At 57.3% G+C, this 27,511-nt stretch overlaps 3 protein-coding genes across 12 annotated transcripts in view; 1 reads left to right on the top strand and 2 right to left on the bottom strand.

The window, feature by feature from the left end:
- The window catches only part of LOC123346001 (ras/Rap GTPase-activating protein SynGAP-like), a 51,913-nt gene extending 40,845 nt beyond the window's left edge, over window positions 1-11,068 (bottom strand). For 5 of the 9 annotated variants that reach the window (XM_044983170.1, XM_044983167.1, XM_044983169.1 and 2 more), the window contains exons 1-3: window positions 10,752-11,068; window positions 2,885-3,006; window positions 2,193-2,292 (exon numbers count right to left, since the gene is read on the bottom strand). In XM_044983170.1, the coding sequence (XP_044839105.1) occupies window positions 2,193-2,292; window positions 2,885-3,006; window positions 10,752-10,773 (244 nt within the window). In that variant the 5' untranslated portion in view covers window positions 10,774-11,068. The remainder of the gene's footprint in view (window positions 1-2,192; window positions 2,293-2,884; window positions 3,007-10,751) is intronic. The other 4 variants (XM_044983173.1, XM_044983174.1, XM_044983175.1 and 1 more) reach the window with 1 other exon arrangement.
- Window positions 11,069-17,318: 6,250 nt separating this feature from the next.
- Window positions 17,319-19,678, top strand: LOC123346179 (protein CutA homolog). 2 transcript variants are annotated; one of them, XM_044983433.1, is made up of 6 exons: window positions 17,319-17,378; window positions 17,839-17,987; window positions 18,149-18,208; window positions 18,363-18,408; window positions 18,579-18,628; window positions 18,873-19,678. In XM_044983433.1, the coding sequence occupies exons 2-6, from the start codon at window positions 17,860-17,862 to the stop codon at window positions 18,970-18,972; spliced, it is 384 nt and encodes a 127-aa protein (XP_044839368.1). In that variant the 5' UTR covers window positions 17,319-17,378; window positions 17,839-17,859; the 3' UTR covers window positions 18,973-19,678. The 2 variants fall into 2 exon arrangements, with proteins under 2 accessions (XP_044839368.1, XP_044839367.1); XM_044983432.1 differs by lacking the exon at window positions 17,319-17,378 and adding an exon at window positions 17,390-17,580.
- Window positions 19,326-26,873, bottom strand: PHF1 (PHD finger protein 1). Its single transcript, XM_044982821.1, is given in 16 exon segments — window positions 19,326-20,314; window positions 20,753-20,812; window positions 20,894-20,997; window positions 21,088-21,223; window positions 21,623-21,757; window positions 23,014-23,076; window positions 23,386-23,456; window positions 23,458-23,484; window positions 23,486-23,516; window positions 23,595-23,666; window positions 23,937-24,029; window positions 25,442-25,593; window positions 25,915-26,024; window positions 26,109-26,204; window positions 26,678-26,759; window positions 26,856-26,873. Coding segments are annotated over 16 exon segments (1,563 nt in total). The 3' UTR covers window positions 19,326-20,001.
- Between the last annotated feature and the right edge of the window lie 638 nt (window positions 26,874-27,511).

Here is a 27,511-nt window from a genome sequence, read left to right as displayed (position 1 = left end):
AGCTTCAGTCTTCGGCGGCTGGTCCTTCGCTCCAAAGAGCCGGACGTGCCGCCCCTCTCCATTGGCCGCACCAAGCACCTGCTTGCTGGGCTGGTGCCTGGGCCCGGCCCTGGTTCTGGGAGTGAACCAGGCAGCTGGGTGCCTGCCTGCGCCACCTGGGGGCAGGGAATCTCACAGCGCTGCAGGCCAGGATTTCTGCCAGAGGGGTTCCCCTAGCAACTGTAGCCAAGCACCCATGCGTGGCTGCAACTCAGTTGAGCGGCTTATTATGGGATGGTTCTTCTTGCCTCCTTGGCATGGCACCAGACAGCATTTCTGGAGGGACACCCACTGGAACGTAGCAGGCTGCAGAAACTGGGAGTGGAGATCCCAATCCCCCCATACCAGCCAGCATCCCCCTCCATAATCCTCCCCACACAGACACCTCTCATTTCCTCCCTCCCCATACAGAGACATCCCAACCCACCCCACACCAGCCAACCTCACCCTCTCATATCCCTGCATGCCATGAGTTCCCCATCCCCCACAACCTGGCCAGCACCCCTTCCCTCATACAGAAACCCCCCCACTCCATCCCACACCAGTCACCACCTCCTCCCAATACCCTCATAGAAAGACCCCCCAATCCTCCCCACAGTCAATGCCACCCAGCACCCCCTTCCCCCATACAGAGCTCCCCCTCTCCAACCCCACCCTATCTCCCACTCCAGGCAGGGAGTTTAGGATGGGTACTCACAGCCTGCAGCGTGGGAAATGCAGGGACAGTTTTTCTGGGGGAAGCAAACAGGCCCAGTGGAACATACCCTGGGGGCAAGGGAAGGGTGGGTTCACCCAGATGGAGGCACTGGGTTAAAGTGAGTACAGAGGAGACAGACCTAACCCCCCCATCCACCCACCCACAACTGCCCTATCTCAAAGCTGTCTTGTTCTGAGAGCAGGAGCTCCACCCAGTGGGGACCAAGAGATGCTGCATATTCAACTTGCCCCTGCCCTTACTGTGGAAAGAGGGACCCAGTGCACCTGACCTCATGCCCCTCCCAGAATCCAGGAGTGTCTCACTACAGGATCTGCTTGGATCAGCTGCTGTGGAGTGTTTGAATTACTGGATCTACCAAGGGTCTGCTGGTAGATCTTCTAGTGAATTCCCCCCCCCCCCCAAATTGGTTTAATTGCAGGATTTTCTAGGCCTGAGGACTGTGGAGGCATGTTTCACTGAGATTCCCTGGGGGTCGGGTGCTATGGCTCATGTTTCACAATGGGAACTACTGGGATTCAGGCACTATGGGCCTGCTTCACGTTAGGATCTACAGAGAATTAATGTTCCCTTATGGGATCTGTTGGGCTCAGTGTCAGAGCACATCACAGTGGGATCAAGTAGGGCCATGTGTCTGTGTGAACTTGGGGTCATTAAGTGCCATAGGGCATGGCTCCGTGGAATCTCTTGGGCACCAGACGCAGAGGGGAGAGAGTCTTTGGGATCACATGCCACAGAGCATGTTGGCTGTGGGTTCTAGTGGGGCTCATGAGGGACGTGTCTGTTGGATCTCGTGGGGACAGGAGACTGCGAGGCACGTGTACCTGTAAGATCTCAGAGGATCAGGCACCGGGGGTGAAGGGGGGGTCACTTGGGAACTGGGCACTGCAAGGTGAATGTTTTTGTGGGATCTAGGTGATATTTGCTGTAGAATCTATTGGGAGCAGGCACTCTGGGGTGCGTGTCTCTGTGGGGTTTACTGGGAATCAGGCACCACAGAGGAGGTTGGTGGTGAGATCTAGTTGGATCATGAGGCAAGTATATGCGGGACCTATTTGTGGAATATGTGTCTGGGGGATTATTGGGATCGGACATTTATTTCTGCATTCGCATGGGGAATGTGTGCCAGGGGTGTGAGTAGTCACTGTGGACCATGCACATCGGTGGGAGCTACTTGGAATTGGGTGCCATGGGGCACGTGTCCCTGCAGGACCAAGTGGGTTCATCCCTGTAGGCTGCTGGCTGGCCATGCCCTACTGTAGCCTGTCCCAGTCCCCACTCACCCCACGCCGCAACCCCGACTTCTTCACTTCATGCAGTGCCGCAACCCACCCCATGGTCCCCCAGTCCCCACCCCATGCTGAGACCCCCCACTTCTCCACCCTGTGCCCCACACAGTGCAGCGCCCCCAACCTCCAGTCCCTGCCTCCTGCCGTACCGTGCTCAGGCCGCCCCTCCACAGGGACGCTGACCGTGCGGCGCAGCAGCTTGGTCCGGCAGGGTTCACTTCGCCGTTCCCTCATCAGCAACGGGTGGATCTGGAGATGGGGGAGGGGAGAGACAGGGGTTAGTGCTGCATGGGGGCATCCCTTCTTTAACTTCCAACACCCCAGCCCTCGGGTCCCTGCCTCCCCCATTGCCCCCCAGCTGCCTGTGTCAGGACAGGAGTGCACAGAGGGACAATCCTCAACCCCTGAGGCTGTCACAGGTGTGGCTTTATCCTGCATGGGGGGGACCCAGCCGAGGGATGGTACAGCATTACCCCAGGGGACCAAGAGGGAGGAGGCTGCATAGCACCCCAGCACCAGGACTGCAGTCTCCCCCCCAAGATGAGTTCAGAAGAAGCCCTGCCCCAAGCTCAGGGGCAGGGGACACTGCATCATATTCTAGAGAGACCTCTCAGCTGGGGCAAGTCTGGGACCAGGAGGGAAGTGAGAGCTCTGGGTGAGGGGAAAAGTGGGGTGGGGGGTTCGCTCTGTGCTTGAGAGACAGGGGAGGGGGTGCTCCAGGAGGGAAGGGCAAGGGGGAAGGGATCTCTGCTCTGGGTGGGTGGGGGGATCCCTCTGGGGTCCCCGCAAGCTCTATGCTCCCCCTCGGCTGTATGTCCTGTCCCATCCCTGCATGTCTCACCTCGTCCTCGTCTAGCATAAGCAGCTGGTTTCCAGAGATGATGCAGAATCGTGGATTCCAGGCTGGGCGTTCGTAGGGAGAGTGCATGTAGGGCATGCGGTGCATGGGGGCTCCTCGCACATCTAGGGAAGGGAGAGAGGGGGTTAGAGATGATGCAATGGGGAGCGGTGTCTTCCTGGGCAGACAGAACCCTCCTTCCCTCCCCACACACACACCCCTCCCTCATTGCATGCACCCCTCCGTCCATCTCATCCCAAGCACACCCATCCCACACCACTCCTGCCCTCCTCACCCATGGGCATGCTTCCATCCACCCACCCCAACATATCCCTCCATCCATCCCCCTCACATCTCTCTCTCATTACCACACTCCCCACCCACACTGTGGGGCATCAGGGATGGAACTGACCCACTGGGCCCAGGTGAGGAATGACCAGGTCACAGTTGCACTCATGGCTGGGCTCCGCTGCCCTCCCGTACCCAACTTCCAGCCCAGCCCAGCCCAGCCCAGAACCAGACCTCAGAGCTCTGTCTAACCCTGTCTTCTCCACCTCTTCGCTCCCAGGCAAGTGCCCCGATTTCTCCCATTAGCCCAAGTCTAGCCACCCCCAGTCCCATTGCAGCTGGGCCATAGCCCCAGGGAGGACCGTCCTGGAATAACCTCATGATAGGAGACGTTCTCTCCCAGTCCCCAGTCATTGGGGTCAGCTCATGCTCTGAAGCAGTAGGGTTTTGACACCCCCCTCCCGTTTCAATAACTCTGCCCATGGAACCAACAATCCGCACAGGAAGATGCTGAAGACCCTGGAACAGCACCTAGAACAGTGGTTCTCAAACTTTTGTACTGGTGACCCCTTTCACATCGCAAGACTCTGTGTGCGACCCCCTTAATACATTAAAAACACCGTTTTACATATTTAACACCATTATAAATGCTGGAGGCAAAGTGGGGTTTGGGGTGGAGACTGGCAGCTCAGGACCCCCCGCCCCATGTAATAGCCTCGTGACCCACTAAGGGGTCCAGATCCCCAGTTTGAGACCCCCTGACTTAGAACTTTGATATACCCTTCTCCAGAAAGGAGAAACCATAGATCATCCCCAAGCAGGGCTGGCTCCAGGCACCAGTTTAGCAAGCAGGTGCTTGCCACCAGAGAGGGGTGGCACGTCCAGCTATTCGGTGGCAATTTGGCGGAGGGTCCCTCGCTCCCGCTTGGAGCGAAGGGCCTGCTAATTGCGGCTTTTTTTTTTTTTTTGGCTGCTTGGGGCAGCAAAACCCCTGGAGTCGGCTCTGTCCCCAAGCCAGATTACACCACCTCCAGCCCCGGCACAGAAAGTTCATCCCAGGCTAACCCTCCCACTCAACTCTTGCAAGGGCTGGATCACTGGCCACAGACTGATTCAAAGGCAGCGAGTCCAGAAAGGACCAGCCAGTCATGTAATTTGACCTCCTGTCAAGCACAGCCAGAGAATGATGCCCCAGCACCCCTGTACTGACCCCAAGAACCTGAGTCTGGCTAGAGCATCTCCCAGAGAGGACTGGATGCCCTCGGAGACAGCGAGCCCATCCCCTCCCTTGCCTTAATCCCCCCGTTAAACAAACTGAGCCTTAGTTCCAACTGGAATGTATCAGGCTTCAGCTTTCAGCCAGTGGTGGTTCTTCTCCCTTTCTCTGCTAGGCTAAAGAGTCCAGGTATTTCTGCCACGTGATGGCCCTTACACCCCGCAATCAAGTCACCTCTCAGTCGTCTTCCTTTGATCAGCTGAAGAGATAATGCCTGGGTAGCCACCCATGGTCTCCAGCCTTACAGATTGGTTCTGTGGCCTCTCCCATTCTTCCACATCCTTTTAAAGCATGCGGTCACTAGAACTGGCTGCAGTGCTCATCATCCGTCTCTTCAGTGCTGTCCGCAGAGGTAAGGTCACCTCCCCACCTCCTTGTTTAGACAGGCAAGGATCATGCCATGGGCTCATTCTGGGAGCTCATGTGGAGACTGGGTCTTAATATTGCCAATGCCAGGGGTTCAGAACCCACATGCCAGGGCCCCCCAAGTCATCCCATTGACTTAATATACCTAGCTGTAGACATTTGGGAGTTTGATGTACTGCGCTGGTGTAAAGTACTTTACCCTGGGAGAATCAAGCCTACACCAGGGCTTTTGCCAGCATAACAATGTCAGTCAAAAATCCTCCTCCCCAATGCACAGAGCCAGGCCAGCAAAGCTGGATGCACAGATCAGGCCATAGACTGTCTGGGTGATGCATCCATAATATATGGAAATATACCTATCTCATAGAATTGGAAGGGACCCCGAAAGGTCATTGAGTCCAGCCCCCTGCCTTTACTAGTAGGACCATGTACTGATTTTGCCCTAGATCCCTAAGTGGCCCCCTCAAGGATTGAACTCACAACTTTGGGATTAGCAGGCCCATGGTCAAACCACTGAGCTATCCCTCCTCCCCATATAGCACCAGGCACACAAGAGTGCTGGTGCCGGTCCTCGCTGAGGCTTTGGGGTGCCGGGTGTGTTATGGTAGCAAGCAGCAGCTGCACGGGAAGCCCCATAACTCAAAGCAGGGGGGCGGCTCACACCAGTGGGAAGCAGAGGACCCATCCCAAGCCCCAAGGGAAGCAAACGGAGCCAGGAGAATCTAGCACCACAGGCAGCATATGACTCTCCTGCCCCTCCGCAGGGGGCTACCCCATCCCCAGCACAGACTAGGGGGGCGGGGTCTGGAGTCATGGCCTGCCCAAAACCAATAACAGGCGGGGTGGTGTTTGCAGGGAGAGGAGCAAAGGGCTTTTGCAGCACAGTGCTGCCATCCAGTGGACATAGTTGGACACAGCACCTTTCTGGAGCCCTTTCCCTCCAAATACACCCAAAGGAGTCCCCACACCTGCTAAGGAACTCAGCCGTGTGCCTGCCCCAGCATCGCACGGGGCAGGGGGGCTCCCCCTGAGAACAGCACATAGCCTATGGGAAGGGACACCACAAGTCCTGACTCCTCCACCACTGACTCTATTCCTGGCTAGAACCCAGGAGTCCTGGCTCCCAACCCCCGCTGCTCTAAGCAGCAGACCCCATGCCCCCCCCCCCCCCCCCACACGCACGCGCGCGCAGCTGGGGAGAGGACCCATGAGTCCTGGCTCCCAACTTTCTGCTGCTATCTTGTTAATCGCTGTGCAAACTTTGGGCAAAGCAGCTGCCACATCCTCCTCTGCAGCTGGTCACATAGCTTCCAATTAATCCTTTAGCAACTTGGGAGAGGTCTGTGCTGCATAGCTAGAAGGTTCAGATCCTGTTGGTGGCTCATGCAGGGTGGGATGGGAAGGGAAGGGGGAATAGTGTGCAAAGTCATCGTTCCAGACTATGTCAAACTCATAACACATTTGCACAGGGGGACCAAGAGAAGGCTGCATGGACTATATGAATCCTGGAAGTCCCCCCACACCCAGTAGTGGACTTTGCAATCTGAACACTCCTTTTACCAAGGCAGATAGGGAGCTGGAGGAAGGAGCATGTGGGGATGGATGGAAGGGTAAGTGTAGGAATGGACAGATGGCTAGAAGTGTGGAGGCAGAGAAGTATGCATGGGGAAGAATGGAGGGAAAGCAGCTTGTGCAGGGACAGAGGTCTGGGTCCAGGGAGGGTTGAGAACAAATGGGTGCATGAGGAGGGATGGTGGGTGGGAGACAATCAAGATCCTGCCCAAGTCAGCATGAGGAGGTTGCAATAACTACTATCCCCGCACTGACCCCGTAGTGCAGGAGCGCCCAGGTGTGCTCACACTCCAATTCCTGCCTTCGTGTGTCTGGGATTGCTCATGTTTTGATTAAGGTGCACTGTGGGGCACTCACTGGCAACAGGCTAAGGGCTGGGAGTGGGGCCAGAGGGTGTCCAGAGGGCAGAGGAACCCAACCCTAGGTCAGAGGTCAGGCCTCAATTTCCTGAGAGCCTGCTCTTCCCAGGCCCTAGCGGGGAGGGGATTAGATGCCTAGCCACAGGGCAGGGCCAGACCAAGCCATTCTCCTCTTAGTCACCAGCTTGAAGCCACCCCTGGGCAGCAGGGCCCCACTCCTTAGTGCTTGGTGGGGCTCGGCTCTGGCTGCCATGGCAGGCTCAGCCGTGTTTTGCCCTCATGGCAGGCTCAGTTGAGCACCGAGGACTGCCTGGGGCACAGCTAGAACTGCCCGATGACCCCAGCCCCCAACCTGCTGGAAGACGGTCATGCTGTGTGGGGCTGTCGGGCTGCAGAGAGATACAGAATGCTGAACCCATACCATTCCACACAAAGCTGGATATTAATGATATGCAAATTATATGCAAATATGCAAATACACAATGCTTCCTTGCTCCAACTGACCTGCCTGCAAAAATGCAAATAAGCTCACCACATAATTTGCATAGAATAGCCAAGTATCCCAAGGACCTAGCCACTCCTAAAAGCTGGTGTCCCTGTTAGCTCCTGGGCCCTCCTCCATGGGCGGGGGGGGGGGGGGCTCACTCAGCACTGGGTCCCCCAGGCCCACATCTCCTGCTCCAACCCCTCACAATCCCAGCACAGCCCTCTCCTCCCCCCAGCCCTGGCATCGCAGTGTGGGCTGACTGTCCCATCAGATCTGAGTGTGCCTGGAGATCCGTGCTGGGAAGTGACAGCCCAGGGAGCATGTGGGAGGGGGGGAGCCTGGCAGAGAGAGAGAGAGAGAGAGAGAGAGAGGAGACACCCCTCCCCCTCAAAGATACAGATATGGGCCCTTCCCCGCCCCATCCCCAGACTTAACTGGGGAGAGGATGCCTTACCCCTAAATGGGGAAGGTCCCCGAGTGCCCCCCCTCAGCACCACCTGCAGCTCATGACACTGCCATGCTCTGGGGATTCAATTCATGCCAGTCCCCCCGCCCAGGATGAGGGGGGAGGAGGGAGCATCCTCCAATGGGGTTACCTAGCAACCGCATCCCACCACCTCCACACATTGAGTGCAGGGAAGAGACCGTGGGGGGTATTTCATCCCAGCATCCCCCAAAGCAGGGGTGAGCCCCTAGCTACTCCAGCCCCAGCATCTCCCAGCAGGGGGCGCTGTGGGGAGTGGGGCAGGGCACTGGCTGCAGGGAGCTCTCAACTACTCCAGCCCCAGCCTCTCCCAGCAGGGGGCACTGTGGAGCGTGGGGCAGGGTGCTGGCTGGGGAGGGGGAGCTCCCAGCTACTCCAGCCCCAGCCTCTCCCAGCAGGGGGCGCTGTGGGGAGTGGGGCAGTGCGCTGGCTTGGGTGGGGAGCTTCCAGCTACTTCAGTCCTGGCCTCTACCAGCAGAGGGTGCTGTGGGGAGCAGGTATGGTGGGGCAGGTGCTATGTTTATTCCCTCATTAATATTTCTATTTTGGAGCTACAATAAATTAGCATAATAAATTATGGGGCAGTTGGGATGGGAGTCTCCACTTCCCACCAGGGTGTCCCCATCCCTCAGCACAGCGCGCGCACACACACACACACACACCTTCTCCACCTCTCCCCCAGCCCAGTGCCCCCTAACCTGACCCTGCAGCACAGCACCCCCTGGCACTGCACTGGGGCCAGCACTGACAGAGGGGAGATTGTCCCCTACTCCATTCCTGCAGCCCCAGTCATGCTAGCCATAGGGGGTTAATCCTAGCCTTGCCCGGGGTCTCACCCCCCACACCTCCTGGCACTTGCGGGCCAGACACTGGTGCACCACCTTGGTGAGGGTTACGTGTACCTTGGGCACAATAGGGAGAAGTGTTGGGCCATGGGGATCAGACAGAGGATGTGACACTCCCTCGGGCCCAGAGCCCAAGGACATGGGGACAGGAGGAGGGTGTTTGGACCCAGGTGTCTAGACAGCAGGAGTTTTAGGAGCCAGGTGTCAGGGTGCAGAGGGGTTCTGGTGGAATATCCAGACCATACATGTGACGTCACGAGTGGCATGCAAACCCCATCCCCCTGGTGCTTTCTGGGCCAGCTGAAAAGTGGGTCACACGGGTCTCCTGGGGATTTGCACCAGCCTCACATCAAGGGCCAGAGCCCCCTAAATGGGGCCAATGCCCCATACCTCAAAGTGGGCCCTGACCATGAGCAGGGGCACACTCCAGCAGGCCGTGGGCTGGGAACAAGTGTGGAGGAGGAGATGAGCTGCAGAGAACAACCCTCAGGGCCCTCCCTGGATGCTAGGGTCCCAGCAACCAATCTGGATCCAGCCCTAAGAACCCACCAGCCAACACAGGCAGCACTTCCCAACTCTGGCTACAGGCATCATGTGCTGTTCCCACAGGCCTGGGGTCCCCTCCCCCCACAGGCCTGGGAAGTGCACCCACTACCCTCTACTGCTCCCCAAACCCCTACTGCCCCACAGGCCTGGGCAAGGAGCCCCACTACCCCCGAACCCTTAGCTACCCCTATGGCTCCCACAGACCTGGGCAGTGTACCCACACTCCTCCCTCAGAGTCCCACCACCTTCTTAATACCTGCCCTGGGCTACCCCCCACTCCACTTCCAACCCCAGACATTCCCTCTCACGGCTTCTTCATATCCCACAGTCCCTGAACAGACTCCCCACACATCCCCCTCCCCAACTGAGCCCGACCCTCATACCCCCAAGCCCAGATGAACTCTCCAAGCCCCCAATGACTACACTGTGAACCCTTAACCCCTTAACCATTGTCTCCCTCATGTTCCACCCCACGGCCCATCCTCTCCCAACCCCACAGAGCCCCCTGCACCAACCCCAGAGCCAACTTCCTTTTGCCCTTCCCCACAGACTCCATGAGTCCCAGACCCCACAGGTCCCAGGGTACCATCCAGTCTCCCCCACCTCCTGCCACCAACACCGCCGTACCCTGTCACCCCCCTGACTTCACTGAGCCCAGAGCACACCCCAATGCCACCACCTCCTGCCCTAGACAACTGAACCCTAGACCTCACAGGCCCCAGGATACCATCCAGCGCCTCCCATCTCGCCTCCGACTCCCCACTGCCCCACAGGCCCTGGGGCAAACACCAGTGCTCTGTCCTGCCTCCCCACCAACCATGGGGCAGCCCCTTCAGGAGAACCCTTCACTCTCTTGGATGGCCCCTCAAGCATACCCCCTGCCACCTCAAGATCAGCTGGCATCCCTCACTGTTTCCCCAGGCCCCGTGTGACCCCCTCATCTCTCACACTGCATCCAGATGTCCCCCTCACCCAGTCCTGAGCCCACAGGCCCTAGGTGACCCCCCCCCCCCGAAGAGCCACCCCCAGTCCTGAGCCTGCAGGCCCTGCATGAAGCTCCCCACCCAATGCTCTCCAGAACCACAGGCCTCAGAGAAGTCCCTTTTATGCCTCTGCTACCTCTCCCAGGCAAACCCCATTCTCCCCCATTGCTCAAACCCCACAGACCCCCAGTACCCTCCAGGACTCCACATACACACAATCATCCCCTTCTGCCCCCACAGGCCCCAGTCACCTCCCAGTGCCCCCCACCTGCCCCAGGTGAACCAGATTCTCCTCCCAGCCAGATGGACACCCCACATCTCCAGCAGAACCCTGACCCTCCAGCCCGCCCCAGGTGACCCCTCCCATTCCCGCCCAAGTTCCAGTACCCTCTGTCCCAGATATGGTGCCCACTCTCTCGTTACCACTGCTTGCCCCAGTTACCTCCCCCCACCTGCCCTGCTCCAGGTGAACCCCTTTCTCCTCTCCAACCGCACAGCCCTCTCCTGCTCCACTCCCAAGCCCAGACCCTGGAAGAACCCTTCAGTGCCCTCCCACCTGTCCTAGGTGAGCCTGCCTGTTCCCCCAAGCCCCCTCAGTCTCCAGAACCCATAGGCCCCAGCTGTGCCCCCGCTCAACCCCAGCTGAACCCACCCCATCCTTTACCTCGAAAAGGGACATAGGACATGGTTCCTTCAGCCGCTCGCTAGTCCCGGGCGCTTGTCATGGACGAGGCGAGGTTGGGGGAGAGAAGACGACCCAGGAGAAGGTGGGGTGGGGGGAATCCCCAGAGTGAGGAGAAGAAGGGGGAAAAGGGGTGGGGGGCAAGGACCTCAGGGGGATCCAGGGACGAGGACTTGAGCCAGGGGAGCAGGGGTGCTGGGCGATCCGGGAGACAGGGGCGCAGGGGGAACAAGGGGTCGGGGTGCCAGGAGGACTAGGAAGAGTGCAAGGGGGTTGGAGGAACAGGGGGTCGGGGTGCCGGGGGACGAGGAAGAGTGGGGTGCAAGGGGGTCGGGGGAACAGGGGATCGGGGTGACTGGGGTGCAAGGGGGTCGGGGGACGGCAGCAGCAGCCGGGGCGGTGCTGGATGCAGTAGGAGCGGCCAGGCCTGCGGGGGGGCCGCCTCCCACCCACGCTGCCTGGCTGGGCCCCGCCGGGCCCCCGCAGCCGAGCTCCCGCTCCCCCTCCCCCGCTAGCCGCCGCCGCCGAAGGATGCTGCTGCCGCGGATGCTGGTGCTGAAGCTGCGGCCGCTCCAGCCTCGCACACGGGCCCCGCGCGCTGCCCACTCTTAAAGGCGGCTGCGCGGCAGCTGCAGTGGGGGTGGGCGCCGCGTGCGGCCGACAGAAAAGGGAGCTGTCGCGTCCCCTTTAAACTTCGCTCCCCCCACCCCCGGATTGAGGGGTGTGTGTGTTCGGGGGTGAGGGCACGTGGGGTTCGGAGCCAGGTTCCGCCGCGCACCGGGAACCGCCCCCCCCCAAAGCCGCCATCCAGCTCTATAGCCCCTGCCCCCTCCGCGCCCCCCACTCCCCATCCAGCTCTATGGCCTCTGCCCCTCCGAACCTCCTATCCCCCAAAGTCCCCATCCAGCTCTTATGGGCTCTGCCTGCCCTCAAGCCCCCTGCCCCCATCCAATTCTATGGCCCCTGCCCCCCCCCCCCTGAGTTCCCTGCCCCCATCCATCTCTATGGCCCCTGCCCCCCCCGAGTTCCCTGCCCCATCCAGCTCTATGGCCACTGCTCCCCAGAGCCCCCCACCCCCACTGAGATCTGTGGCACCTGGCCCCAATCTAGGTCTATGCCCCCCCGGAACACCTGACCCCCACCATCCAGATCTATGGGCCTGGTCTTCTCCACAGTGCCTCTTGCCCTTCTACCATCTCCAGCCCTGCTCCCAAGTACTCTGTGAGTATTGTTCCCTCTGCCCACCCCGCACCAAACCCTGGCCCTTGATACCGTGCCAAGCCATCCCCACAGCTATCTGCTGTTCTGAGTAGAGTGCAGCTGCCTTTAATGGAGACACCAGGGTAGGGCAAGTGTGGCAGCAAGCACATGTGAGTGCAGGCTGAGGGTCAGTGTGCAGGGGTGAGTGTGCATGCAGGGTGAGTGTGCACAAAGCGAGTATGTATACAGGAGAAGGTTGAGTGTATGTGCAGGGTGAATGTGATTAGGGTGGGTGTGAAGGTACATGGGTTAGTGTGCCTTGGGCAAGTGTGCATGCAGGCTGAGTGGGAGTGCACATGGGGGAGTGTGACTGCAGGATCTCAGTACAGGGGACAAGCACGGAAGAGGGTAAGTGTGCACATGGTGAATGGGCCTGTGTGTGGTGCAAGGGTGAGTGTGCATGCAGAATTAGTGCAAGTGTGGAGGGTGTCCCCCCCCTTGGACAAGCACACTCAGAACTAGTGGGAGTGTGTGTGGGTTGAGAATGATTGTGTGCAAGTTTCCATTAAAAGTGAGTGCACAAATGGAGTGTGTGGAACAAGTGTGCATGCAGGATGAGTGAGTGTGTGCAGAGAAAGAGCAAGTGTGTATTTGGGGTGAGTGTGCATGCAGGGTGGGAGGGATAGCTCAGTGGTTTGAGCATTGGCCTGCTAAACCCAGGGTTATGAGTTCAATCGTTGAGGAGGCCACTTAGGGATCTGGGGATTGGTCCAGCTTTGAGCAGGGGGTTGGACTAGATGGCCTCCTGAGGCCTCTTCCAACCCTGGTATTCTATGTTAGGTTCTATTCTATGATAGGGTGAGTGTGAAGGGGGCAAATGTTCTTGCAGGGCAAAGGTGAGTGTGCATCTTGGCTTCTCCCTGTGGGGCAGCTGAGCTTCCCCACCCCTGTGAGCTGAGGGGGTGTGATGCCACCAATCAGTGTGTGGTTGTATAACAGCCCCCCATTAGTGGGTCAGGAGAAGAACTGTCTCCCTAGGGAGGTGTTTCTAGGGCAGCTCCAGGCTCTTGCAGAGAGAGAGGGAGGGTGTGTGTGTGCACATGCTGGTCTCTGAGTGGGTGCGCTGGTGTGCATGCAGGGTAAGTGTGCACATTTGTGAGTGAATGAGGTGGGTTGGATTATTGTGGAGGAATTTGCTGGGTGCACAGACCTGTCTGTATCCAATACTGGCTTGGTGTGTGGGCACATTTTAGGGATGTGCATACACAGGGCAGGATTGTGTGTCGGGGTAGAGTATGGTGCACTGGGCTGTGTGTGTGTTAGGAGATATTAGAGGAGCATATTTTGTGTTGGTGTGTTTGAGTGCATTGGGAGCATATTGCGTTGTGTGATAGGGGATCAGAGTGTGTTGAGTATTAGGTGTGTGTGTGTTGTAGTTCATGAGGGGTGTGGTGTGTTAGGACATATTCAGAGTAGTGGGATGTGTATTAAGGAAGGTGCATTGGGGTGGGTATTATGTCATGTGTTAGGGGCATAGTGTGTATTCAGGGATGTGCATTGTGTGTTAGGCATTAGGGAAATGTTGGGGATTAAGAGAGACCCATCAAGAGAAATTTGGGACCCTGGCATATTATGTTCACTGGGGCCCCACCCTCACTGGGACTACTGGAACTATTCAATATGAAGCCAGCCAGGACTCTGGGGGAGCCTCCTCTCTCTGAGCATACCTTCAAGTCAGCGGGACTGCTATAGATACCCACATGACCGCACAGTATGCCAACATTTTTATGGCTGACTTAGAATAACTCTTCCTCAGCTCTCGTCCCCTAACGCCCCTACTCTACTACATCTACATTGATGACATCTTCATCATCTGGATCCATGAGAAGGAGGTCCTTGAGGAATTCCACCAGGATTTCAACAATTTCCACCCCACCATCAACCTCAGCCTGGACCAGTGCACACAAGAGATCTACTTCCTGGACACTACAGTGCAAATAAGCAATGGTCACATAAATACCACCCTATATCGGAAATCTACTGACGACTATACTTACCTACATGCTTCCAGCTTTCATCCAGACCACACCACACAATCCATTGTCTACAGCCAAGCTCCAAGATACAACTGCATTTGCTCCAACCCCTCAGACAGAGACAAAACACCAACAGGATCTCTATCAAGTGTTCTTAAAACTACAATACCCACCTGGTGAAGTGAAGAAACAGATTGACAGAGCCAGAAGGGTACCCAGAAGTCACCTACTACAGGACAAGCCCAACAAAGAAAGTAACAGAATGCCACTAGCTGTCACCTACAGCCCACAACTAAAACCTCTCCAGCACATCATCAAGGATGTACAACCTATCCTGAAAGATGATCCCTACTCTCCCAGACCTTGGGAGACAGGCCAGTCCTTGCTTACAGACAGCCCCCCCAACCTGAAGCAAATACTCACCAGCAACTACACACCACACAACAAAAACAGTAACCCAGGAACCAATCCCTGCAACAAACCCCATTGCCAACTCTGTCTCCATATCTATTCAAGGGACACCATCATAGGAGCTAACCACATTAGTTACACCAGGGGTTCTCAAACTGGGGGTTGGGACCCCACAGGGTGTTGTGAGGGTATTACATGGGAGGTCACAAGCTGTCAGCCTCCACCCCAAACCCCGCTTTGCCTCCAGCATTTATAATGGTATTAAATATATTTAAAAGTGTTTTTAATTTATAGGGGGGGGGTCACACTCAGAGGCTTGCTATGTGAAGGATCACCAGTACAAAAGTTTGAGAACCACTGAGCTACACCATCAGGGGCTTGCTCACCTGCACATCTACCAATGTGATATATGCCATCAGATGCCAGCAATGCCCCTCTGCCATGTACATTGGCCAAACTGGACAATCTCTATGCAAAAGAATAAATTGACACAAATCAGACATCAAGAACTGTAACATTAAAAAACCAGTAGGAGAACACTTTAGCCTCCCTGGACACTCAATAACAGACTTAAAAGTGGCAATTCTTCAACAAAAAAGCTTCAAATAGACTCCAACAGGAAACCGCAGAACTGGAATTAATTTGCAAACTGGACGCCATCAAATTAAGCCTGAATAAAGCCTGGGAGTGGATGGGTCACTACAAAAAGTAATTTCCCCCCTGCTGATACTCACACCTTCTTGTCAACTACTGGAAATAGGCGACATCCACCTTGATTGCATTGGCCTCATTAGCACTACAAAAGTAATTTTCCTTCCCTTGATATTCACCCCTTCTTGTCAACTGTTGAGAATAGGCCACTTCCACCTTAATTGAATTGGCCTCGTTAGCACTGATCCCCCACTTGGTAAGGCGACTCACATCTTTTCATGTGCTGTAATATTTATACTGCTTACTGTATTTTTCACTCCAGGCATCTGATGAAGTGGGTTTTAGCCCATGAAAGCTTATGCCCAAATAAATTTGTTAGTCTCAAAGGTGCCACAAGGACTCCTCATTGTTTTCTCTAAGCATGTCTCCAGGGCAAGAAGCTTACACAGTTTTGACTTTCCTAGGTCTGACCTCAGAGCATTCAGCATCCCCTTCCACACCGTGTGCTTCCCGCAACAAGTCTGCCTGGGTGGGGCTCCTGGGGAAGTCAGAAGGTCCTGCACCCCAGCTCCACAGTCAGCAGTGACTCTCAGCCAGCCGGTAAAACAGAAGGTTTCTTAGTCAACAGGAACATAGTGTAGAACAGAACTTGTTAGCAGAGAAATAAGTAAAAAGAACAGGAGTACTTTTGGCACCTTAGAGACTAACAAATTTATTCCAGCATAAGCTTTCGTGAGCTACAGCTCACTTCTTCGGATGCATTGAATGGAACACACAGAGAAATAAGTGACTTTCAGCCAAGTCCATCTTGGTGGGAGGGGAGCCCAGAGCCAGGGCTTTGGTCCTCTCGCTGCATCCCAAGCCAGCCACCTGGCCCCTGTCCTGCCCGTTGCGCCTCCTCCGGCTTTTGTCTTGCATCCCCCGCCTGGGTCTCAGGTTATGAAGGGGTGGCCATAGCATCCATGCAGGCAGCTGGAGCAACCCCTGCAAAAGTCACACAGGCTTATTCCCACCACCTAGACATAAAAGACAGGGAAACTGAGGCACACACCGCATTCATGCAAAACAGTAAGACTCACATAGGCTTACATACAACATAACAAGGGTGAATCCCCACTATGTAACACCCCAGTTACAGATTTTTGGGGGGGGCCTCCTGAACTCAGGCCCTGGTACAATTGCCCCCCCAGCCTGTTTGGATGTGTCCTTTGGTGATTTAGGGGGCACTAGGGTTGTGTTGTGTACTAGGAGTGTCTGTGTTTGGATGGATGTGTTGCTAATGAGCCCTAGACTCATCCCCCTGCAGCAGCTCATTCTGGCCCCTCACCCTGATGCTGGGGGCAGGCTGTGCCTGGACACCAGGGTTCCTGTTCCCATCCCAGCTCCAAGCAGCCTCTGGGGACGGGCAGACCCTGGGCACTGTTAACCCCAAACCTGTGGGATGGGCCTGGTGCCCCATAAGGAGATGCTATGGGGATGAGCTTACCCTGCCACAAGTACTCCCCAAAATGTCACAGCTTGGACCCCCTATCAAGGGGAGCTGGAGCACTGTCAGTGTGCATCTCTGGAGTGCTGAGGGGGTGGGGGTGCTAGATCTGGTGTGAGGGCAGGGATCAGAACTTCCCAGGGCTGGGGTGCTGGATGTGGTGTCAGGGGAAGTAGCATTATAGCGAGGGGATGGGGTCAGGAACCTGGATTCTGTCCCAGTTTGAGGAGTGGAGTGGGATCTAGTGGGATGGATAGAGTAGGGTGGGCTTGGATCCAGGACAAGTAGAGCAGCAGCTGGACCTGGGTCACTGCTCTCCTTCCACTTAGCAATGGCCCAACTGGGAGTTCCCTGCTCACTTAAGCATCCAGCCCCTGGAACTGAGAGGCAAAACTATTTGATTAGAGATTGAGGGGCACTGTTGCGTGTCCAGATTGAGGGGCACTGGCAGAGCTGGGGGGGCAGGACTGGGTAGTAGGGGGCTGCAGTCTGGATTGAGGGGCACTGGCAGAGCTGTGTTTGTGTGTGACAACCAGGATTCAGTAGTAGGGGGCTGTGGCTTGGGAGTGAGGGGCACTGGCAGAGCTGTGGCAGGAGGGAACCCAGGGCTGGGGGAACAGGAGGCTGCAGTCAGGATTGAAGGACCTCACCCAAGGACAGGTCCTCCCTGATGATATAGGAGACGGGAGGCACATGGGGAGGGGGGCGGGACATAGTCCCGTGACTCCAGGGGCGGGGTTTAGGCAGCAGCATGCGGCTGTCCTGGGTCACGTGAAGGGGGAGGGGCGGGTCCAGTGCAGATTGCAGCAGCAGAGCCGCGAGCAGGTAGGAGCTGCAGCGTGTGTTCGCGCCCGCGCAGTGCCTCGCTGTCCCGGGCCTTGCAGGGGCTGCTCGCCCCTCGCAGGCAGGCCTGGCCCTAGGGGAGCCGGCTCAGTTGGCTGTTTGCCCTTGCGGCTGGTCCCAGTCCCCTGAGCTGAGCCCCGCAGGACGGTGGCAGCGACACGCGCTGATGAAAGCTGCCTGCTGCGTGAGTAAAAGCCTGACTACTGCTGGCCCCCTGTGGGGCTACGCCTGGCCCAGCGCTGAGATGCAGCCGCCTCTTGGGGGGGGGCGGGGAGTTGTTCAGCGGCTGATTACAATGGCGATGCAGTACAGCACAGCACATCTCCTAGAGCTAACCTGGGGCCAGCACTGACTGCGAGGGGAGGGTTCCCCTAGCGAGGCCCACCCCAGTCCCTGCAGTCCCCCAGGTCTGGCCCTTACTCTCACTGTCTCTTGGCCGCAGGTGCTGTTGCTGTCCCTGTTGATGGTCTCACTGCTCCGAACCGTGTATCAGCGTTTCTTCTCCATGGCAGCTGAAGCCTATACCCCAGGGAGCCTGTCAGCTGCCTTCGTCACCTGCCCCAATGAGAAAGTGGGCAAGGAGATTGCAAGGTGGAGCTGGGCTCTATCCCCAGTTCTAGGAGGGAAGTGGGGGGCTAGTGGGTTAGAGCAGGGGCTGGGAGCCAGGACTCCTGGGTTCTATCCCAACTCTGGGAGGGGAGTGGGGGACTTTTGAGCATGAAGGACACTGACAGTATTTTTGTCCTGAGCAGGGCGATGGTAGAGAAGCACCTGGCTGCCTGTGTCAACATCGTGCCTCAGATCACATCCATGTGAGTGCAGGAGCCAAGTTCCTGGGCTCTATGGTCACTGCATTGGGCTTGGAATTGGGACGGGAGGAGTTGGGGGTGTGGCCTGACCTCCCTGACTGGGGCAGGCTTTCTTTGTGTATCCCTCTCACCAGCTCCCCCTGCTGGTTTCTTTCAGATACGAGTGGAAGGGGAAGATCGAAGAGGACAGGGAGGTGCTGCTGGTGAGGGGCCATGTGGGGAGGGTCGCTGTGGGGTGGGGCATAAATCCCCTGCCTATGTAGGCAGTGGGGAGGCTCTAGAACCCTGAGCTCTGCCCTGCATGTGTGTGTGTGTGGGGGGGGGGGAAGCAGCCAATGGAACCCCCCACCTTTCACCATCTCTCTCTCCCCAGATGATCAAAACCCGGAGTTCCCAGATCCCAGCGCTGACCGACTTTGTCCGGTCAGTCCATTGTCATTCTGTCTCCTCCACCCTGTGGGAGCCTGCTGGTGGGGATGGGCCTAGGGAATTTCTGGGGTGGGGGGGGTGGAGTCTCTTGAGAGAAGGCTGAGAGAGTGTGGCAGGAGGATTGCTGGAGGGGGAGGACATGAGGGGTGGGTGTGTGTGTGTGGCAGGGGCAGAGTGGTGAGTCCCTGGGGAATCCTTGCCTTCTCCACCCCCTCTGACTTCCCCCATCTCCCTACAGGTCGGTGCACCCATACGAAGTAGCAGAGGTGATTGCGCTGCCCATCCAGCAGGGAAACGCACCATATCTGCAGTGGGTTGGGGAGACTGTGCCAGAGTGAGACCCCCCCTACCCCACAGCAGGGGACAGTCTGACCCTACCCTGCCTTAATTCCCCCTGTCCTGAGACACCACAGGAAAAGGACTCACCCCCATGGAATTTTTTGGGGGGGGATGGACTTGCAGACAATAAACTGCCCCCAACGCACCAAGGTTGGCTCCTCGTTCACAGCACACACAGCCCTGGTGTACTGGGGAGATGAGATATTGCCTGGGAGCCAGGACTCCTGGGTTCCCTTTCTGGCTCTGAGGGGGAAGCATGGAGTCGTGGGGGTGGAGGCTGGCCTCCTGGGTTTTAGCCCTTCCTGTGACACAGCAGCCTGTGGTGCCTTCCCTCCAATGACCAGGCTTAGTCTGGCTGCAGCAAGCTCTTTATTGCAGGTGTCAGTTTGTACAGTCAGAATGGTGGTGGTGACAACAGCATCAGCACACAGGGATGGGGGAGAGGGCACAGCTGGCCTGTGGGGAGGGGAACATATGCCATCTGTACAGCAGATTACAAGCAGGATGGATGACTGTGCTGGGGCACCCCTCTCCTCCCAGGCCGTGGGGAGCTGTCACCTCCTATTCCTGTGCCCCCATTCTGCCTTGGACAGCCCCACTGTGGCAGGGTGCCCCACGCTCTGTCCTCCCCCCATCGCACTTCTTTAAATAGAATTTTTACAGAATAATAAAAATGCAACAAGAAAATAAACCCTTTGAATACAATGAAGCATTTGCCTGGTGGGAGCAGGGAATACCCCCCCCCCCCACACACCCATCCATCCTAGGGCCCTTCTTTGAGCAGGACTAAGCAGTTCCTGCCTTATATCCAAGCTGAGGGTGAGAGCCCCCCCCCCCACTACACTGCAATCCCCACTGCTGTCAGAGAGGGACAAACCCATCACCTCCCCAGGAGAGAGGCCTGACACTACTCTGTCCTGGGGGCTCCTGGGAGTTGCACTCTGCTCAGTGGAGGGAGGGAAGAGAAGAAGGCCAACAACTCTCTGCAGCCCCAATAGAGGGGCTGTCTCTGGCACTTCCCCTCCCACTCAGAACATACCCCCTCCACCCCATTCCACCAGGTATTGGACAGTGCCATCGAGGGTGACCCTGCGGGCCAGGATGCGGACAGCCTCCCCGCGAGCCAGGCGCCCCATGGCTCCAAAGTAGCTACTGCTGGTGGGGGCAGGGCCTGGGCACAGAGCACTGGAGGAGGAAGGGGAGGCCAGGGGCTCTGGCTGGTGCTTGGTGGTGGGGGCTGGGTAGTTTGCATGGGGCAGTGGAGTGTGGGCAGGGGGATGCTCAGGGCTCTCGCTCTCCGGCACAGGTGCTTCGCGGGAGTCCGGGCTGGCAGTGGTGCTCCTGTATAAAACAAGGTGGATCAGGGGAGCCTGCAGCATGAAATGCTTCCCCCCACCCCCAGTCCCAGCCCAGGGCCTGCTCCAGAAAGTACCTGCAAAGCACTAACCTGGGTGGAGCTTTCCCCATCCTGGCCCAAACCAGTTTTAGAACCCCTTTCTACCCAGCCAGAATCAATTCTAGAACGGTCCCTCTCTGCCCTCAGCCTGCTCTAGAACCACTTAACAACCCAGTCTGTGCCATAGAGAACTCAACCCTTGTTCTAGACTGCCCCATTCCTTGCTCTGGAGTAGATACCATCCCTTGGGGACCTGCCCTAGAAACTGGCCTCTGAGCTGCCTCTAGGAGAGAGGCTGCTCTCCTGAAAGCACACCCCACTGCAGCACAGGCTCCGGCGAAGGTAATGCCCTGGGAGCTGCCCCTGCCCCTGCCTCCCCTCACCTCAGGGTCCGGGCAGTGTTGGCAGATGGGTGGAAGGAGGCAAACATCCTGATGGGAGCACTGTGGGCAAGAAACAGCGAGAAATGGGGTGAATGGAGGGCTGGACAGGGTGGCACCCCCACCCTGCCGGTCCCTCCTCACCTCTCCAGGCAGCGGGCGTCAGTGCGGCGGAAGTTGTAGGTGCTGGAGGTGCCGCTGTAGCCACAGTATGTCTGGCTAGCACTGACTGGGGTCTCCACCACCTCCTGCAGGGATGGACAATCAGTGGGGTGCCCAGGGAGGGTCCCCAAAGCCCGGGGGCGGTTCCTGGGGCAATGCGGGAGGCTGTGGCGTACCTGGGTGAGGGCTCTGTCCAGCTGCCACTTCTCCCTGCTGCTCCTCAGCTCCATGGTATCTGTGGGTTCTGGGGGGACTTTGCGCCTCCGTGGCCTCCGGCGCCCTGCCCCACTGCTGCCCTGCCCTGAAAGGAAGCTGTAAGAGACCCTCCTTATCTGCACAGCACGCAGGGGGCCGCGCCTGCTCCACTGGGAGCCCAAGGGGGCTGGGTCAGTGACCCCGATAGGAACGGGGAACCAAGGTACAGAGACCTGCCCAGGCCCTGTGCCCCCTCCTGACAATACTGTATTTGCTGCTGCGGACCTAACCTGGCCCCCACAGAACTTCCCCAGGGGGAACGCGGGGAGGGAGCTCCCAATGTCCTCTCCCTCAGTCCCCCATCACATCACCTCAGTGGTGTCCCTGCACTCCCACCCACCATACCCTCTCCCCTGTCTCTCCACCCCTATACTGCCCCCTAACCCCCTGCTAGAGCCCTGCAATGGTGGCTGAATGTGTGGGGCAGGAGGAGTTGGGGCAGCTGAGGCTGCTCACCTGCTGTCAGTAAGGGGGGGCTGCTGAGCCGTGGAGCCATCATGGCCCCCAGGGCACTGAGGTGCAGGAGGTGGCACTCGTATGTGGAGCCCAAAGAGACCCTTCCGCTTCTTGATCTCCTTCCCTGAAATAAACCTGGAGAAGAAGGGAGACCAGACTCAGACCTGCAGGGCAAACAGCTCCCAGGCAAAAGCATCAGTAGTGGCAATGCAGGGGTGTGCAAGCGCCTGCATGACTGAGTGGGTGTGCTGTGAGAGCCCATGAAGACAGGTGCAGTATCAGGTGGGTGTGAGGGCGTGGCAGTGTGTGCATGGGCTAGCATGGTTCCAGGTGGGTGGAAGAGTGCGGAGGGGCATGCAAGGGCTGGTGCAACTGGGAGTGGGTGTGAGGACATGGTGGAGCATGTGAGGGCCAGTGTGTGTGCGAGGGGGCAGTGCTATTCAGTGAGGGTGCGAGGGAGTAGCAGCACATGCGAGAGCTGGCATGGTTCCAGGTGAGTGGGAGGTAGTGGCAGAGCATGCGTGGGCCAGCATGGTGCAGCGTGTAAGGGGGTAACGTGATGCTGTGTGGGTGCAGGGACATGGCAGATAGGGTGACCAGATGTCCCGATTTTATAGGGACAGTCCCGATTTTGGGGTCTTTTTCTTATATAGGCTCCTATTACCCTCCCCCCCCCCGACACACACACCCCTGTCCCTATTTTTCACACTTGCTGTCTGGTCACCCTAATGGCAGAGCATGTGATGGCCAGCATAGTGGAGTGTGCGAGGAGGTGCGCGATTCAGTGATGGTGCAAGGGAGTGGCAGCACATGCAAGTGCTGCCGTGGGTCCAGGTAGATGCCAGGGCATGGCAGAGTGTGCCGGGGCAGTGTGATTCAGCGTGGGTGCAAGGATGTGGCAGCACATGTGAGGGCCAGTGTGCAGGGCCGGCTTTAGAAAGTGTGGGGCCCAATTCGAACAGTTTCGACGGGGCCCCGGCAGGGAAGACCAAAAAAAAAAAAAAGACACGTTAAAAAAAACATGTGGGGCTTGTACTCACCGGGCGGTGCTCCGAGTCTTCAGCAGGTCACTTCGGCGGCAGGTCCTTCACTCGCTCCAGATCTTCGGCGGCACTGAAGGATCTGCCGCCGAAGACCCAGAACAAGCAAAGGACCCACCGCCGAAGTGCTGCCGAAGACCCGGAGCGCCGCCAGGTGAGTAAAAATTGAAAAGGCGCCTCTAGCCAGGGAAGAGATTCTCACTGGGCACGGGGCCCGATTTGGTGGAATTGGCCTAAAGCCGGCCCTGCCAGTGTGGTTCCAGGTGAGCGAAAGGCAGTGGCGGTGCATGGCAGGCATGTGGAAGCAGGGGCCACATAGGCAGAGCAGAATGTTACAAAAGCTCCTCCCACCTGTCTTTGTGGCTGCTCAGGGCACTCAGCAATTGGCTGTACCGATCCCTCTTGGGTGTATCCAGAGAGCTGCAAGGACCAAATGAGAATGGATGAGGGATCAGTGAGGGCCATGGTCCAGAGAACCCTCCATTGCCTCCTCCATCTGCCCCCACAGCATATCCGCCCAGCCAGCCCTTGGAGTCCCTCACACCCCATTCTAGCCTCTCACTGGGTACCTCTTACCCAGGTCCCCAACCTCCCTCTCTCTCCCACTCCTTGCTCACCTCTCTCCCCCAGCCCTGTCCCCACCACTTCCCCCTGCTCCTTGTAGCCGTTTCCTTCCCCCCACCCCTCACAGTCCACTTTCCCTGCAGCCCCCTTCCCACACAGCCCACCTCTCCCAGCAGCAGGTTGTCCCAGTTCTCGCTGGCAAATGGCAGAATCTCCCGCTCAAAGTCAAAAGTATTTCTTTTTGCAGCAGATGCATAAGATGATAGAGAATGAGATGGGCCACGTCCACCCTGTGAGGAGAGCGGGGAGGGTCAATTCTGGCATGGTGGGGACATGTACTGGAGATGGGAGGGGGAAACCAGACTCACCATCTCAGGGGAAGTCTCCGTACGCTCTCAGGGCCCCCAGTGCAGACACAGCACTCAAAGACATAAAATCTGGAAGAGACCCGAGGTATGTGAGGGGGGAATTAATCCTGGATCTCAGGAACCTCTCCCCGCATGTGCCCTCACCTGTCTGCGTAGAGGAGTGAGAGGTTCTCGCCTCCCCACCCCTGAATCTCCCTCTTGTTCACTCACCTATGTCCACAGGGTAGTGGGGTGGATCTCACTTCCCTCCCCAGTCCCTGCATATCCCCTCACCTGTTTTCCACAAGGGGCAGAGTGGATTTCAGCCCTCCACCTTGAGTTCTTCCATGCCCCCTCACCTGTTCTCCATAAAGCAGTGGCTTGCTCAGACACTGGGTACATGCCTCATGGAACCACTGGGCACAGCTGCAGCACTGCAACATCTTCAGGTTCCACCTGGGGGTGAGAGGGAGGCTAAGTGAGCACATGACTGAGGGGAAGCCTGCCAGGGGTCCAGCACCCTCCCACTGGAGAGAGAAAGGAGTTCACCTGGGGCATTTGCTGATCCACTCCAGGCACCACCCACTTCCAGAAATGCACTCCTCTCCACCCCTGAGCAGCTCCACTAACAGGGCTTTGGAGCAGAGCCCAGAGCTGGAGCAGCTCCGGAGCAGTGGAGCTGCAGGTTTTTGCCTGGAGCTGGAGCACAGCTCCAAAGCCCTGCCAAAAACCTACCTTCTAGTCCAGAAACCCCATCTCATCAAGCCTAGAAAAATCTCTCTCTCTTGGTGGAAGCTGCTGTAGAAACCTGTCCCCTCCAGCACACAACTCACTGCAGAAACTTCATCCCAGTCTACAGCCACTCAATCTGGAACTTGTACTGGAACAATCTCATGCTGGAAGCTGTTTGGGGAATTTGTTTTACAAGGATCATCCTGCTCTAGGAACACCCAGCCTGGCTCAAGAAAAGAGCCTACCCCAACACAAGCTGCTTCAGGGACCTGTAAAAACCTGACCTGACTTTATAAATACTGTGCTACTCCCATGCCAGAAATATCCAATTCCAGAAAGCACTCCAGACTCTTTCCTAGAAACTGTATCTAACTTCAGAACCAATCTAGAAACCACTAGTTCAGAGCTCACTTCAGAACCATCCTCTCAAACCAGAACTGGTCATAGAAAAAAGTTCCTCCCATATTTTGATATTATAGAACCCCACCCCACCATGGACTTTCTGCAGTGAGTTGTGTGCTGGAGGGGGCGGGTTTCTACAGCAACTTCCACCAAGAGAGAGAGATTTTTCTAGGCTTGATGAGATGGGGTTTCTGGACTAGAAGGTAGGTTTTTGGCAGGGCTTTGGAGCTGTGCTCCAGCTCCGCTCCAGCTCCAGGCAAAAACCTGCAGCTCCACCACTCATTCAGCCACAAGACCACTTCTAGAAACCACGCTCCCTGTTCTGAGCGTGCTCTAGAAATCTCTGGCTCCAACACCTGCTCTCAAAATTGACCTCCCTGTGTGATGCCTGCTCTAGAAACCTCTTCCAACTCCAGAACCTCCTCCCAGTCCAAAGCTAGCTCTAGAAATCCAAATCATCTTGCTGGAGCTAGATAAGACTCCTGATAATTTCTCTCTAAAGTTAGAAACCCCTTTCGGGCAGAAGCAGTGGATAGGTGTTACCTGCTCTATCAGGATCCAAATTGAGGGGCCTAGTTGCAATCTAGATCTGAAAATCCTGCTGCTCAAGACACCCACCTTGGCTAGGAGCAGGAACATTCTCTGATTCCTTGCTCTTCGTCACAAAGAAGGCAGATGCAAAGGGCAAGTGCTGACCTTCAGGAATCTGCAGGACCAGAAGGCGGGAAACTTACTCTCCACGGGGCCTCCACGAGTAGCAGTAACACTGCTGTCGATTGGTCAGGTGTGCTGGATCCCACTCCAGAGCCTTGAGCTGATAGGGCAGCACCAGCTTCATGCTCAACATGGCCTTGGCATAGGGGCCTTTCTTGAGTGCACCACCCCTCTGCCAATGATGAGAACAGAGAGAGGGTGGCTGTGAGACAGGCTGGGACACATAACAAACAGATCCATCCACAGAAGGACAGGAATGGCGGGGGGGGGCTTGAATCAGAGGGTTACATCTGCTGGCGGGACGGGGACTCATAAGGGGATGGGAATTAGAGAGGCTAACCTGCTGGAGGGGGGAGGGGCGGGAGCTGGGGGGGCACTTGCTCTGGGGGGGACAATGGGAATCGGGATGCCCCACCCCCTTTTTATCAAAGGCATCACTGGGGACACAAGGGGATGATGTCTGGCCTCCCACAGCTGCCAGCCCCATGTTCACCTTGGTGGCCACAGCGAAGACACACTGCCGGCACATCCATGCACCAAGCACCCCAGCCCCATCGCTGCTCGCATCCAGCACTCTGGGCAGGTGACACTCCTGGTGGTAGGCTGCAAGGGATGAAAGCTGGTGAGAGAGGAGAAAGCGGGTCCCAAAATGGCCAGGGGATGGCAGAGGAGGGGAGCACCACTTACTGTGCCCACATTTCTCACACCGCACCAACTGGTTCTCTGGGCTCACGGACTCCGAGTAACACACACAGCAGATCTGCTCCTCTCCGGGCACAGCGGCTGTGGGAGAGAATGGAACCTGTCCAATTAATGCCTTGCTGGGGGCAGCCCAAGACTGGGATAGCAGGGGGCTGCAGGTCAGGATCTGAGGGGCACCAGCAGAGCTGCTGCATATGGAGAAAGCATACGGCTGGGATAGCAGGGTCTGTGGGCTGTGAGTGAGGGGCACTGGCAAAGCTGTGGGTGGGAAGCCCAGGCCCGTAGGACAGAAGGAGGGTGTGAATCAGGATTGAGAAGTACCGGTAGAGCTGTGTGTGGAGGGAGCCCAGGGCTGCGGTAGTAAGAGGAGGGGCAATGGGTTGGGTATAGGAGGCATCAGCAGACCTGAGAGGGCTGTGGGTCAAGACTATGGGGCACTGGCAGAGCTGTGGGGGGTGGGAGTCATGGGACTATGGGGCTTGGAGTGAGGGGCATGGTGGCGGAGCTGGGGCTGTGGGCTGAGAGCGAGACAACATCAGGACTCCAGTGCTCACCAGGGTTAATGTCCTTCCAGAGCACCAGGAACTGGGAATTGTCCTCAAACTGCACCTGGCGCACCTGCCGTGAAGCATCCACCTGCCAGAGGAGAGAGGGTGTGAGTGAGTGCAGGGACAGTCAGAGGAGGTGGCCCTAGTGTGTGTGGGAGGGCTTCACTCACCTTCTTGATGGTACCCAGATAGAGCAGGCCATCGGTCCAGCGGGCCAGCACATCCTGCCCCTCCAGAAGCGGGGCCGGCTGGGAGCCACAGAAGGGACCGGGGCTGCCGGGCGTTTTCCAGGGGCCGGAGGTCAGGCGGGAGCTTGTGCGTGTCACCGGGAAGTCTGAGCAGGTGGCTCGCTCGCCATCACATTGTGACCAATCTGCCATGTGAGGGGAGATGGTCAGTCACCTGCCAGAGCTCAGGACAGAACCCAGGATTCTTCATTCCCAGCAACTGCATCCACTCCTGTGGGGTTCCTTTACATAGCAAGGGGGCATATTCTGTGTGAGAGGAGGGTCATAGATCTGGGGAGCTAGCCTTGGATTTGGGGTAGGCATTTATTAGGAGTCTTCCAGAGTGAAGAATGTCTCAGAACCAGGGGTCATTTCTTGGGAGGAACATCAAAACTAGGGAGGGATTCTCTAGGGGTGTCTCAGACCTAAGGGACCTGATCTGGGGTGTCCCAAATTCAGGGGGCCCTCTCTGTGGTATTTCAGATCTGGTAGACCGAACACTCTGGTGACTGGGATCCTGGGTTGTCCTCTTTGGGAGGGTCTGGGATCTGGGGGAATGTGTCAGATTCAGGGGATCTGCTGAGAAACTGTCAGATCCCTGAGATCTGAGGAG

The sequence above is a fragment of the Mauremys mutica genome, chromosome 12 (assembly GCF_020497125.1).
Source record: "Mauremys mutica isolate MM-2020 ecotype Southern chromosome 12, ASM2049712v1, whole genome shotgun sequence".
NCBI classification, from domain to species: Eukaryota; Metazoa; Chordata; order Testudines; family Geoemydidae; genus Mauremys; species Mauremys mutica.
Note: the sequence above shows the minus strand (reverse complement) of the source record. Positions and strands in the feature narration are given on the sequence as shown.